Source organism: Taurulus bubalis (assembly GCF_910589615.1).
Source record: "Taurulus bubalis genome assembly, chromosome: 1".
NCBI classification, from domain to species: Eukaryota; Metazoa; Chordata; class Actinopteri; order Perciformes; family Cottidae; genus Taurulus; species Taurulus bubalis.
The window spans coordinates 19,642,865-19,656,996 of NC_136589.1; the positions used below are offsets into that span (position 1 = coordinate 19,642,865).

Here is a 14,132-nt window from a genome sequence, read left to right on the forward strand (position 1 = left end):
GAGCTCAAGAGAGCTCATAGTACCATATTACCCCACTAGAGAGGTCATAGTACCATATTACCCCACTCGAGAGCTCATAGTACCATATTACCCCACTAGATGGCTCATAGTACCATTTTACCCCACTAGAGAGGTCATAGTACCATATTACCCCACTAGAGAGCTCATAGTACCATTGTGCCCCCACTAGAGAGCTCAAGAGAGCTCATAGTACCATATTACCCAACTAGAGAGCTCATAGTACCATATTACCCCACTAGAGAGCTCATAGTACCATATTACCCCACTAGGTGGCTCATAGTACCATATTACCCCACTAGAGAGGTCATAGTACCATATTACCCCACTAGAGAGCTCATAGTACCATATTACCCCACTAGATGGCTCATAGTACCATATTACCCCACTAGATGGCTCATAGTACCATATTACCCCACTAGATGGCTCATAGTACCATATTACCCCACTAGAGAGGTCATAGTACCATATTACCCCACTAGAGAGCTCATAGTACCATCGTGCCCCCACTAGAGAGCTCAAGAGAGCTCATAGTACCATATTACCCCACTAGAGAGCTCATAGTACCATATTACCCCACTAGAGAGCTCATAGTACCATATTACCCCAATAGAGAGCTCACTGAATGCAGGCCTACTTGTGGTTCCCAGAGTCTTAAAAAGTAGGATGGGAGCCACAGCCTTCAGTTATCAAGCTCCTCTTCTGTGGAACCAGCATTCACTTTCAGTCCGGGGGGCAGACACAGTCACCTCATTTAAGAGTAGACTTAACCTTATAAGCCTGCGCCCCTTTTTTTTTGTACACCTAACAATGGCGGGAACCAGAGTTTTTTTAATTTTTTTAGGGCGTTTCAAGGTCCTGCGATCTCTTTGGTCCTGAGACTCGTCTGAAAGCACGTCAAATGACACATGCAGAAGGAAACGGTCATTTCCATACCATGCTATGGTGCGAGCAAGATTCAGGTCAAAGTAGATCATTTTTCAATTTCTGTACCGAAAAACATGTTTTTTTGACTGAAAATGCTTCAAAAAATGTCAATGCTTGTGTTTATTTTTATTATTATTGCGGATTTAGATGCTTTATGTCTTAATCTTTCTAATGATGTAAAGATGTTTTGCTCAGACTCTTGACTTATGATCATATTTATGCAGAAATTTAGTAGTAAAGGCAATAAGTTGCTCCGTCAGGAGAGAAAGAGTCAGACAACTCACCCTGTAATTCCTTCAGAGAGACCCCCGCCCTCAAATTTTCAGAAGTTCCGCTATAGGCCTAGACTGCTGGGGGACATCTTAGGATACACTGAGCTCCTCTCTCTCCTTCTGGATGAATTCATGTCTCTTCAATGCACATTACTAACTCCACTTCTTCCCCGGAGCCTCTGTGCTTCCTTGCCTCAAGTTTCCATGGATCGTGGCTGTCTGGGTCCTGTCTCCTGCCTCCTGCCTCTTGCCTCTTTCTTCCTGCCTCCTGTCTCCTACCGCCTGCCTCTTGCCTCTTTCCTCCTGCCTCTTGTCTCCTTCCTCCTGCCTCCTGCCTCCTGTCTCCTACCTCCTGCCTCTTGCCTCTTGTCTCTTTCCTCCTGCCTCCTGCTTCCTGCCTCCTGTCTCCTACCTCCTGCCTCTTGCCTCTTTTCTCCTGCCTCTTGTCTCTTTCCTCCTGCCTCCTGTCTCCTACCTCCTGCCTCTTGCCTCTTGCCTCCTGCCTCTTGCCTCTTGCCTCTTGCCTCTTGCCTCCTGCCTCCTGCCTCTTGCCTCTTGCCTCTTGCCTCCTGCCTCCTGCCTCCTGCCCCTGCCTTCTGCCTCCTGCCTCCTGCCTCCTGCCATGGCCCTGCTGATGCCCCTCCTCTCTACCTCCTTCTGCTTCATGGATCGTGGTCCATGCCTACTACTCATTATATGAATAATTTCTGTCATATTCATGGACTGTGCTGTATCTATGTTACGTTGTACGTGTACAGATTGTAAAGCTCTGAGGGGAGTTTGTGATTTTGGGCTACACAAAATAAACTGAATTGAATAGAATAGGTCTATCAGATAGACCAGACTGGGTCTGTAAACAACAACAAACAATCAATAAGAAAACAAGTCGACACAATTTCAAACAACAAATCACAAAGTAAAACGTTGATCCATATTTTAATTGATTTCAATCAGAACTCGTATTTTATATAAATGTGGTGGTTTTCATTCTTCAGCTAAACGACGAGATACGAGTTTTCTTCACTTTAAAGATAACTGATCAGATGATCAATTATTTATTGATATGAAGCTGCTCATAAAGCCTTTATAAACTGTCAATGATCACAAAAAATAAGTCAAATTAAAGTACAAATCAATAAATGTTTAATTGTTTTATTTGAAATAGACAGAATAAGTTAAGAACATGAAGAAGAAGGAGAAGGAGAAGAAGAACATGAAGAAGAAGGAGGAGGAGAAGAAGACGAAGAAAACGAAAGAAGAAGTAGAAGGAGAAGAAGGAGAAGAACAACAACAACATGAAGAAGGAGGAGAAGAAGAAGAAGAAGAAGGAGAAGAAGAAGAAGAAGAAGAAGAAGAAGAAGAAGAAGAAGAAGAAGAAGAAGAAGAAGAAGAAGAAGAAGAAGAAGAAGAACAACATGCAGCAAAGTCAAAAACCAACAAACACAACAAGGGCAAGCCGGGGGTCTTCATCAAAACCTTCCTTCCTGTTTCAGACCTTTGTGAAGAAGAAGAAGAAGAAGAAGAAGAAGAAGAAGAAGAAGAAGAAGAAGAAGAAGAAGAAGAAGAAGGGGAGGAGGAAGACTTCCCCTTCATGCGCATGGAGAACAATCATCATCATCATCATCACCAGTTTAAATACAACAGGAAGTGAGTTCCCCTTTCACACACTGTGTGAGAGTCTCTAAACAAAGGTGGTTGTATTATTATTGTTATCAATAACAATATTTATAACACTAATAATCCTCGTCTGCTGTGTGTGTCTGTTCCTGTTCGTGTTGTTATAATTAATAGTCGTGTGTTGTTATTATTAATAGTATTATATGTCGTAAAATGACTTTTCAAGTGACATTTTAATTCAGTACTTGTACTTCATCTATTTCTCTTCAGATGTATATATACGAGTGCTGTTTCTAAATACTTTAGGTGAGTATAATTTGTAAGTAATTAAATACTTCATATTTAAATAAGTACTAAACATTTCTCCCTCTGTTTTCTGAGGATATATAATTACATTGGATCAACAGATTGAAACAGAGGGTTAATAAAAAATCTGCCCGGATAACAAATAAAAAAATATTATAAAATAGCTATACCTTTGTGATTCTGTTTAGGCCAGCAGAGAAGGCTTAGCAGGCCCTGACGGCCCGCCACTGCCGGATACAGACGACACACAGCGGCCCTTTAAACCAGAAGCCTTTGATCTGTGTGGGGGTTTCTCACTATGAGGGTCGTGACCCCTCAGGAGGTCAGCAGAGAGGCAGACGAGGTCGTGGGAGAAATACTTCCTCGTCACTTAATAATAATTAATTTGACCGTGAACTCATCAGGAACCTGACATTTTTTTATTCAGTGGTTCAACCTGTGGTTCGGGGCCCTCTGAGGGGTCTCAGCACATTAATGATATCAAAAATGAATTAAACAATTTGTGACCAGTTTTTAATTAATATTTTTTTCTTTTATTTAGTCAGGGCTGCAAATCCCCGCCAAAGTAAAAGCATGCAGTTTCAAAATGATTCACTCTTCAGATTGGAAGACTCAAAGAGTTGGGTTAATGGCATGCAGGCTCCTCATCCAGTCGCCTACAACTCAAAGATCGCTCTGTAGGGGGGGGGTTCAGATCCACCGGTATTGATGGTGAAGCTTTCAGGGCTCTGCTGGTTCTTACTGGGTTCTTCTGGGACGCAGAACGATTTGCAGGAAACCAGTTTACAAACAAACCAGTTCAGTTTTCTGTCCAGATTACTGTCACAGAACGATTCGTCCAGTTGGATGTTAATTTACATCCAAATGTTTTTAACATTCATCTTGTAAATGACCTCCGGAGCCCTCTGGACCTCTTGGACCCTAACAGACCTTTTAGTTGGGACTCGGTGTGTAAAAGGAGAACACAGACCTGGGATCAGTTTGAATGGCTAAGCATGAACACGTCTCTTTGAGTCCTGGTTTAGGTCCCGGTCTGGTCACAGTGCAGGACTTCGGTTCAGTCGACCCGGTTCAGCGCATCACAGTCAGACAGGAAGTCCAGGACGGCTGCATGCAGAAAGTAAGAGTCCACGTGCAGCAGGTACTAGGAGGTGTTGAGGAGCGGTCTCGGATACATCCCCTGGTAATAGGAGGCCTCCAGAGTCTCCATGGTCCTCCCCCCAAGGCCAGAGGCACCCCCAGCGCTGTAGGAGGAGTACTGCAGCGCCTCGTAGGCCTTCAGGTCCAGTTTGTGCTGCTGCTCTGAGGACGACATTAAGTTATTGATGGAGAAGGGGTGGTTGAAGGAGTAGTGGGGGTCTCCTTTGAGGTGCAGTTGGGACTCATGCGCCATGGAGTGGGGGGGTAATGACAGGGAGGACAGCAGCTGGGGGCCAGACACCTTCAGGTCTCCTCGCAGGTCCAGACCAGGCGGCGATGCCGCTTGGCTGGAGGAAGCCATGGAGGAGTCCAGGAGTCCTGGAGGTTTGACGGAGTCCCCGGAGGCCTCCTGCTCCTTTCTGCCGTCCGATTTCGTCGGCATCTTCTTCTCGCACTTGAACCTCTTCTGGCGCCGCAGGTAGCAGCCGTTCTCGAACATGTTGCCAGAGTCCGGATGCAGGGTCCAGTACGAGCCCTTCCCCGGTTTGTCCGGCGAGCGCGACACCTTGACGAAGCAGTCGTTGAAGGACAGCGAGTGCCGGATGGAGTTCTGCCAGCGCTGCTGGTTCTGCCGGTAGTAGGGGAACAGGTCCATGATCCACTGGTAGATCTCGCTCAGCGTCAGCATCTTGCTGGGCGCCTGCTGGATGGCCATGGTGATGAGTGAGATGTAGGAGTAGGGCGGCTTGGCGTGCGGGTAGCTGCGCCGGAACGCCTTGTTGTCGCGGCCTCGGCTCAGCCCACCACCGCTGTACGCCATGCCGGGGCTCATGGTGGGACTCATACCCTCGTACAGGTTCAGGCCCATCGAGGCCTGCTGGGCCGACACCGAGGTCATACTGGACGGGCTCAGAGTCCCGCCCATCGAGGCGACGCCCCCACCCTGACCCAACATGGCCGCCGGGGCCGGGCCACCCATTCCCCCCACCGGTGCGGGGCTCAGACCGGTCCCGCTGTACGACATGTTGAAGGAGCCCGACGTGGTCCCACTGCCTGACATGTAGCCCGACATGGAGCCCATCCCAAGACCAGAACCCATCCCACCGCCCGCCATCGGAGAGTACACCTGCACAGAGACCAGAGACAGACCAGTTATACCAGAACCACTTACACCAGAACTCTTTAGGCCAGAACCAGTTAGACCAAAACTAGAACCAGATGGATCAGAACCCATTCCACACTGGAATTCACCTGCACAGAGATATCATCAGTTAATAAAACCAGTTGGAACCAGTTAGATGGGATACAACCAGTTCAGTTACTCAGACTAGTACAAAGAGTTTATTTATTTAAAAAATTCCGTTTTTATTTTTATTTTGTATTTTTGTGTTTGACCTCTGACCTCAACAATCTGGTCCTAACCTGGTCCTGATCTGGACGCTTTAATTGATCTGTAATCACCCCTCAAATAAAGGTTGAAAAGCAAAGCTTTTACTTTAATTATGAATTTAGAAGATCCTTCATCTTTTTTAACCTCCGAAGAACCAAACAAACAAAAATCTATTGAAGACGATTGAAATGATTTCATAACAATGAATGATATGAATTATGATATGAATAATCCAGAACCGTAATGCATAATCTATAGAATAATAATAATGTAGATATATCATAGAATACGTATGAATTTAAAATAAAATGATTGAAAGAAAGAAAACGTATTTTCATCACGGAGACGGATTCGTTTATTTTAAACTGAAACTGAAACCTGAAGCAAATTAATCCCTAATTATTTTATTTAGTGTAATTATTAATATTCGTTATTATTCGTTATATAATCCATCATTATAATGATTTAAATCTTTCACAACAACAGTTTCGTTTTTACTTCAGTGGATCTGAGACATTTCATAATACCTTATATATTTATATACATCTTATATACATTAAGAAAATACATAATAGTATTAGAAATACTAATATTAGAAATACTAGATGACATTTTAATATCTACAATAAAAACTCATATTTTGAATAATTTTGATTTGAGCCGTCGCGCCGTTTCTCTGACGGACTTTATGAATATTTCAACAATAAAACCTTGAAACTAGAATATGAACTGTGGTTCATCGATTATTATCATTATAAAATTATTATTATTATTATTATTTAAGTGGATTATTTAATATTAACACACGGCGGACTCACGAACAATTTAAATGAATCACATTCAGCCGAGATTTCGATGAATACATTTGAACTAGTGACGAGAGTAAAAACATAATTTATGATTAATATAATATAAATGTTAAATATAGTTACTATTTAAAATCCTCTTTATAATCTTGAAAACCAAACGTAGTCGCCACTTTGGGTGCAGATAATCAATAAGATGATCCATTTATTATCAGCTCATAACTGATGATTTATAGTTATTATTTCATCCCTTTTTTAAATTAATAACCGGCCTGACTGAGCTCTGAGCTTATTTATGAGTTTATGAATAAAAGTTATCAACATTATAACAACAGAACGATTTTAGCTTTGATGGGCCGTAACGCAATTTATTATTAATAATAATAATAATATTCATAATTATTACATTATTATTATATTAATACTACTACTCATAATTATTATATCAATAATAATAATAATAATAATAATAATAATAATAATAATAATAATGATACTCATAATAAACCGCTTGGCCGAACATTTCAATCTAAATTAATTTCCTCTCTTTTGAAAGCGAAATAAAGTTTTAATTTCAGCTCGATGCAATAACTTTAGTGTGTAATAACGCAGCGCGCTACAAACTGATCTGAAGGGTATGAAGACAGTTAAATGTGGATTGATCAGGACCTGGTCTGGACCTGGTCTAAACCCGGTCTGGACCCGATCTGGACCCGGCTCCGCAGTCTCTGCGTGGACGTGAAAGCGGCGCTATCGCGGGCAGCGCGTGACCGACCTCCTCGCTGTAGAAGCCGCTCCAGTCCGGAGCCTCGTGCCCTTCCATCTTCACCGCGCCGAGCATGACGGGAGCCCGCGGCCGGAATGACGATCCTGCAGGTCCCGCTCCTGCTCTCCTGGTCCTTTCCCCGGTCTGCGTGTCTGTGTGGGTCCTGGTCCTGTTGAAAGCGTTCCGAGCCGAGCAGAGAGACGCAGAGTGCTGTAAGGAGAAGGAGAAGGAGGAGATGGTGACCTGCGGACTGATGTGATCCTCCTCCTGCAGGCCCAACCTCCAGGTCTCCTCCTCCTCCTCCTCCTCCTCCACCACACACACACACACACACACGCACACACACACACACACACACACACACACACGCACACACACACACACGCACACACACACTCACACACACACACACACACACACACACACACACACACACACACACACACACACTCACTCACTCACTCACTCACACACTCTCTCTCTCTGTCTTTTTTGTCATGAAAGTTTCCAAAACATCAAAATAAAAAAGTTCTCAGTCATGATAATGATGATTATTATATAATGCATGCAGCATGTGTCTGTGTCTGTGTGGGTGTTTGGACATTTGGTCTCACCTGGTTTCCTTCCCCTAGACCAGGGGTGCCCACACCTTTTTGGCTCACAAGCCACTTTTAAAATGACCAAGTCAAAAAGATCTACCTACCATTTTTTGTGTATATATATATATATAAATATATATATATATATATATATATATATATATATATATATATATATATATATATATATATATATATCGAGTATACTTAATATTTACAATATTAGCGTACCTTGCATAACTGCATGTGAACCCTTATGACACAATACAATTCTGTACATTTGGTGTTTGGACTTAATATTTTTATAATATTATCATACAGTCGGCCTTCTCCAGATGCAACAGCCGTCTTTGAAGAGCTCTTGCTCGAACAGAACAGGGGATCTTCGTTGCCACATCCATGATCTCTTTCATGTTTAGCATTGTAGCTATTATGCAGTGGTAATTAAGGAAGTCTGGGAAAACATCGTCCTCCCTGTACTTGGCAATACATCCATTCAAGCTGCCAGCACCGTCTGTGGTGATTGACAATAATAGGTTCATTCGAGATGAGCCAGTTCTGTGCAGAATCGATTGCCGTTGATCAGGGCACAATGCATGCTGGTTGGATTTTAGTCTGACTTAATCCTGACTTGATCTGACAACATGCACACGTGGTCAAGGAGAATCTCAGGAGCGCAAGGCAGCCCCAGATTTCAGAGCCAGGCTCTGCAGTAGCTCTCCACCGACTGCGTGGCGCAGTGCATGATGGGAAACGCCTGGCTGTCGCCACATCAGAGAGCTGATTGGCTCTTAGATTTGACAGCAAACACGTGTTGTAGAAAATCCTTATTTTATGTGTAGTTGTAATACTTAACGCTTGATTGTTGACTTTTAGTCAACATGTTTAATCAAAAAACATTTATTGTGTGGTTGATAATACAAAATCGTATTTATACAACACAGGCAGCCATAAAAAGAACAAAGGATGCAGCTACACACACATTTCTACATAAATATATATTTATAAACACATGAATGAATCCAAACGTGATCTGTAAACTACATTAAGCCTAAAGTTCGGAACTAACAAGAAGTATTTTTTTCTGTGACTTCCTGTTACTGACTACTTTGAAGTCTGAAAACTGTCCGACTTGACCGCAGTCTTTTGACTCCGCCCCCTGCTGCTCCCGCCTGCTCTTGTCTGGATTCCAGGCGAGGCGCAGCTCTTTCGAACGAGCCTGTTAATTTGCCCACCGGGAGCTGCGTTTTGTCAATAAAGTTTTAGAAAGAGTTTTTTTAATGGCATGCGATCTACCCGCGATCTACCCGCACTACGACGTATTGGGCACCCCTGCCCTAGACAGAAGGCTATTTGGTCTGACCTGGTGTCCTTACCTTGGGACAGAAGGACATTTGGTGATGTGTGGACCGAGCAGGTAGCCTGGCAGTCATCAGAGTACTGTGATGACATCATTGTACAGGTTGTAGGTTTATGGTTCCTGTTTGTGATTTAGGACTCAGACCCTGAAGAGGAGGAGGTTTAATGCTTTGTGTGACTCACAGGACTGTAAATCCTGCAGCCGTCGCACTAAAAGCTTCTCAGTAATAATTGTCTTATCTCATGCAGAGATGAACTCACCTGTCACCTGTCCATGACCTGCTCACTCAGACCGACAGACTCTAGTAGACAGAAATTGAGGCACATCATTTTCTTTGTATCCCCTTCACTTAGGGGCCCAGAGAGTGAGATATTCAGTGATTATTGATCAGTTATCAATGTAATCAATGTGATCACTGATCAATGTGATCACTGATCAATTGATCAAGGACATATTTCACATTGAAACTGAATATTATAGCTGTGTACAGTTACAAGGATATGAATTCTCTTTGCATTTTATTGAACCGCTGACCTGTGGCTCCACCTCCCTCATCCTGAGAGTTTGCAGATTGATTGACGAATGGTGGACATGGAATTATTGATTGCATTGGTTGGTAAGCACTCGCCAAGTGGTTCGCTTTAAAAAATAATTCTGATATGTAGATTTTTTTGATGATATTCAGAGAACAGGAGTCCTCTAATAATATAAGTCACATTATTCTTTATTTACAACATATTATATTATAAAACAACTATTATAAAATACCATATATCTATTATAAAATACCATATATCTATTATGAAATAACATATTCTATTATAAAATACCATATTCTATTATAAAATAATATATATCTATTATAATATGTCTATTATAAAATACCATATAGCTATTATTACACACTATATACTATTATTAAATAATATGTATATATATATATAACTATTGTAAAATACTATATATATTATAAAATACCATATAACTATTATAAAATACTATATGTCTATTATAGTATACCATATATATATTATAAAGTACAATATATCTATTATATAATACCATTTTCAATTATAAAATACTATATAACTATTATAAAATACCATATAGATATTATAAAATACTATATTCTAATATAAAATACTACATTCTATTATAAAATACTATATAAAATATCATATAGATATTATAAACTACCATATAGCTATTATCAAATACTATATACTATTATAAAATAATATATATATATTATACAATACCATAAAACTATTGTAAAATACTATTATAAAATAATATATATATTATAAAATACCATATAGCTATTATAAAATACTATATATCTATTATAAAATACCATATATCTATTATAAAATGCTATATATCTATTATAATATACTATATATATTATAAAGTACAACATATTTATTATATAATACCATTTTCAATTCTAAAATACTATATAACTATTAAAAAATACCATATAGATATTATAAAATACTAGATTCTAATATAAAATACTAGATTATATTACAAAATACTAAAATATCATATATATATATTATAAACTACCATACTCTATTATAAAAACAATATAAATTATAAAATACCATATTCTATTATAAAATACCATATCTCTATAATAAAATGCCACATAATATTTTAAAATACCTTATATCTATTATGAAATACCATATATCTTTTATAAAAATACCATATTCTATAGTAAAATACCATATATCTTTTATAAAATACCATATATATATAAAAAATACAATATATATTATAAAATACAATATATATTATTAAAATGCCATATTATATAATACAATACCACATATATTATGAAATACCATATTTATATATGATAAAATACCATTTTCTATTATGAAATACCATATATATTATGAAATACAATATACATATATTATAAAATATCATATTCTATTATAAAATACCATATATCTATTATGAAATACATTATATCTATTCTAAAATACCATATTCTATTTTAAAATAGCATATATCTATTATAAAATAGCATATATCTATTATAAAATACTATATATCTATTATAAAATACCATATATATACTATAATATCTATGTCAATGCATACTGAAACATGTGGTTTTCTCTTCATTCATTAAGACATTAAGACGAAATTGAGTCATCACTTGAGAAACAGGATGTAGTGTGTGTGTGTGTGTGTGTGTGTGTGTGTGTGTGTGTGTGTGTGTGTGTGTGTGTGCGCGTGCTGCAGCCTGTTATTAAAGTCATGTTGATGGCTTTGTTTCTCCTCTGAACTCTTCAACTGTGTTTCATCAGTCCAACTATCTACACACACACACACACACACACACACACACACGCACGCACGCACGCACGCAGACATGCACACACACACACACACACACACACACACACACACACACACACACACACACACACACACACACACTCTCCTGTCAGTCATCACCCTGCAGACAACAGGTGAGTTTACCTGAACACGGGTCAGATCATGTGAGGAAGAAGAGCAGAATCACCTGGACCTGGTCTCAGTCTGGTCTGTCTGTTAGATCTGGCTCCTAGTCTGGTCTGTTGGATCTGGTCTCAGTCTGGTCTGTTGGACCCAGTCCCAGTCTGGTTTGTTAAACCTGGTCCCAGTCTGATCCGTTAGACATGGTCCAGTCTGGTCCGTTAGACCTAGTCCCAGTCTGGTCCGTTTCAGGGTTTTTCTTGCGTTCTTCTTTAAAGTGATTGGTGAAGTAATGCTGCCCCCTGCTGCATGAAGCAAGGTGATTCATTGCGTGGAGGACATCGGGTTGGCTGTGGGGGAGAAGGTCGGGCACATGCAGCATTAAGTCGGCCGCTCGCATGAACGACGCCGTGGTCATCTTCCTGGACCAGGTGGAGAAGGTGAACCGTGTTGTGGAGGCAGGCCTCACGGTGAACGATTTGTTTGTGCAGGTGTTGCTGTTAAGATCTTGTCTGGGTGTAGGTCTCAGTTGCTGAGACCTGTATGATTCTTAACAACTGGCATGAGGAGCTCAACCTCCGCTGATTATGAATACGTGATTTTTGCAACATCGTTCGCGATGAAATGTTTCGTTTGCGGTTAGGAGGGACACACCGTGAGGGCCTGTAGGAGGCACGGGGACCCGGCTGCGCCTGGCCCGGGTGGGGCGGGTGGGACAGGCGGTGCTGCTCCCGCGCAGGCTAAATTAAATTCACTGGATAAGCTGACCACTCCCACCGGACAAAAAAGGCAGCTCCCTTCCTCATTGATGAAGGAGCGATATTAGTTATATTAGTTTTATAGGGAGAGAGTTCCTTGAGATTGCCAAGATCCGTTCTCACATCAGGATGACTTCCTGTACGCAGCGCAATCGATTCTGCTGACAAGGAATCACTTATTTACGAGAGCTTCTCGAGTTGCGGACATAGAACACCCCACGCCCATTGTCCGTCTCACATACATAGACATCAGCCGCTGCATGCCGTGCTGTTCTTAAGTTTATTTAGCGCTCGTTAGAATTAACGAGACCGTTTCAACACGGATCTGCCGTGGAGAAACCCAGAAACCCTAATTTAAGCTGGATAATATGACATTTGCTCGACTTTGTTGAACCACATACGAAGAATACCCCCCAGGTCGCTGAGGGGACCAATAAGGAGCTCAACAGGCCCATAAGCTTGCCGGAGCTGAATGCCGCCAGGGGATGCAGGGTCGATCGATGGCCGCGCTGCCGAATTAAAAAGGCGTACTGGGACATTTTTTCAAGTGATATTCTTGATGTTCTTAACTAATGTCTAGCCTCTGGTTCCATGCCGATGTTCTGCCCGAGAGCTGTAATAGCACTGCTGCCAAAAAAGGGGAACCTGCAGGACATCGGAAACTAGCGTCCTGTGTCTCTACTGTGTGTGGATTACAAGCTTCTGTCTTTGCCTCCAGGCTGAGGGAAGCTATGGAGCAGGTCCTCCATCGGGACCAGACGGGATGCTCTATGCCAGTGATTCTTAACCATAGAGCCCCGCGGCCCCCATTGGGCCGTGAGCGCCACCTAGAGGGCCACCAAAAACGTTCTGCTTTTCACCTGTGGGCCGCGGGAATGCATAGGTAATGAATGGAAGACACCAGAGATATTACTGTTATCCACGAGACGCTCAGTTACAATATAGCTTCCCACCACTTGGTGGCGGTAATGCATCAGTCAGTTGTTTAACAAGCGCCAACATGCAGAAGAAGACATTCAGCCAGCCTCTAGCCCAGGGGTGTCAAACTCAAATACAAAGGGGGCCAAAATAAAAAAAAATTGTACAAGTCGAGGGCCGGACTTGTTCAATGTTCATTGCAAAACTTATTTAAATGAACCTATTGCGCATATTGAACCTGAAACGAACAAAGCTTAAGTTGCCTATAAAAACAACATTAAACATTAAATAAATGAAAAATCTGTTCCATTAATCTGCAGCTTTTCCAGAGTAATTTCTAATGAAGACATTTTTCCACAGACCAACAGCCAAAACATAATTTCCTCCAAAGAAAACCAAACATGCCTTGTGGTTCAAGAAAAAAAGTGCATAAAGGAAACATACATTAAAGCTCAGTTTGCTGCTCTGTGATGCTCACTAGTCTAAGCCAGATACTTGGCATCTCATCTTGGATGTAAAGTTCATCAATGTTTGGGGTCAGTCTCTGAGCTTAAGAAATCCTCAGGATTGAGTGAAGGTGTTCATCAGTAAGACGACTCCTGTGAGATGTTTTGTTCATCTTCATCAAGGAGAACAGTTTCACAGTATTTTTTTTCGAGTAAACACAGTAATTCATTGACAGCGGTGTTACAACGGCAGGCAGCAAGATTTATATTTCACAGCTCAACGCTGAGAGGTCAGCTGTCGGAGCTACTTAAGTGTCATGATTATAACTTTAGT

The 14,132-nt window shown here is 41.0% G+C and overlaps 1 protein-coding gene across 1 annotated transcript; it reads right to left on the bottom strand.

The window, feature by feature from the left end:
- Window positions 1-4,284: 4,284 nt before the first annotated feature.
- Window positions 4,285-7,317, bottom strand: foxa1 (forkhead box A1; the record flags this gene model as incomplete). Its single annotated transcript, XM_079232472.1, has 2 exons — window positions 4,285-5,406; window positions 7,252-7,317. 2 exons carry the CDS (start codon window positions 7,315-7,317, stop codon window positions 4,285-4,287), a joined length of 1,188 nt encoding a protein of 395 aa, XP_079088598.1.
- Between the last annotated feature and the right edge of the window lie 6,815 nt (window positions 7,318-14,132).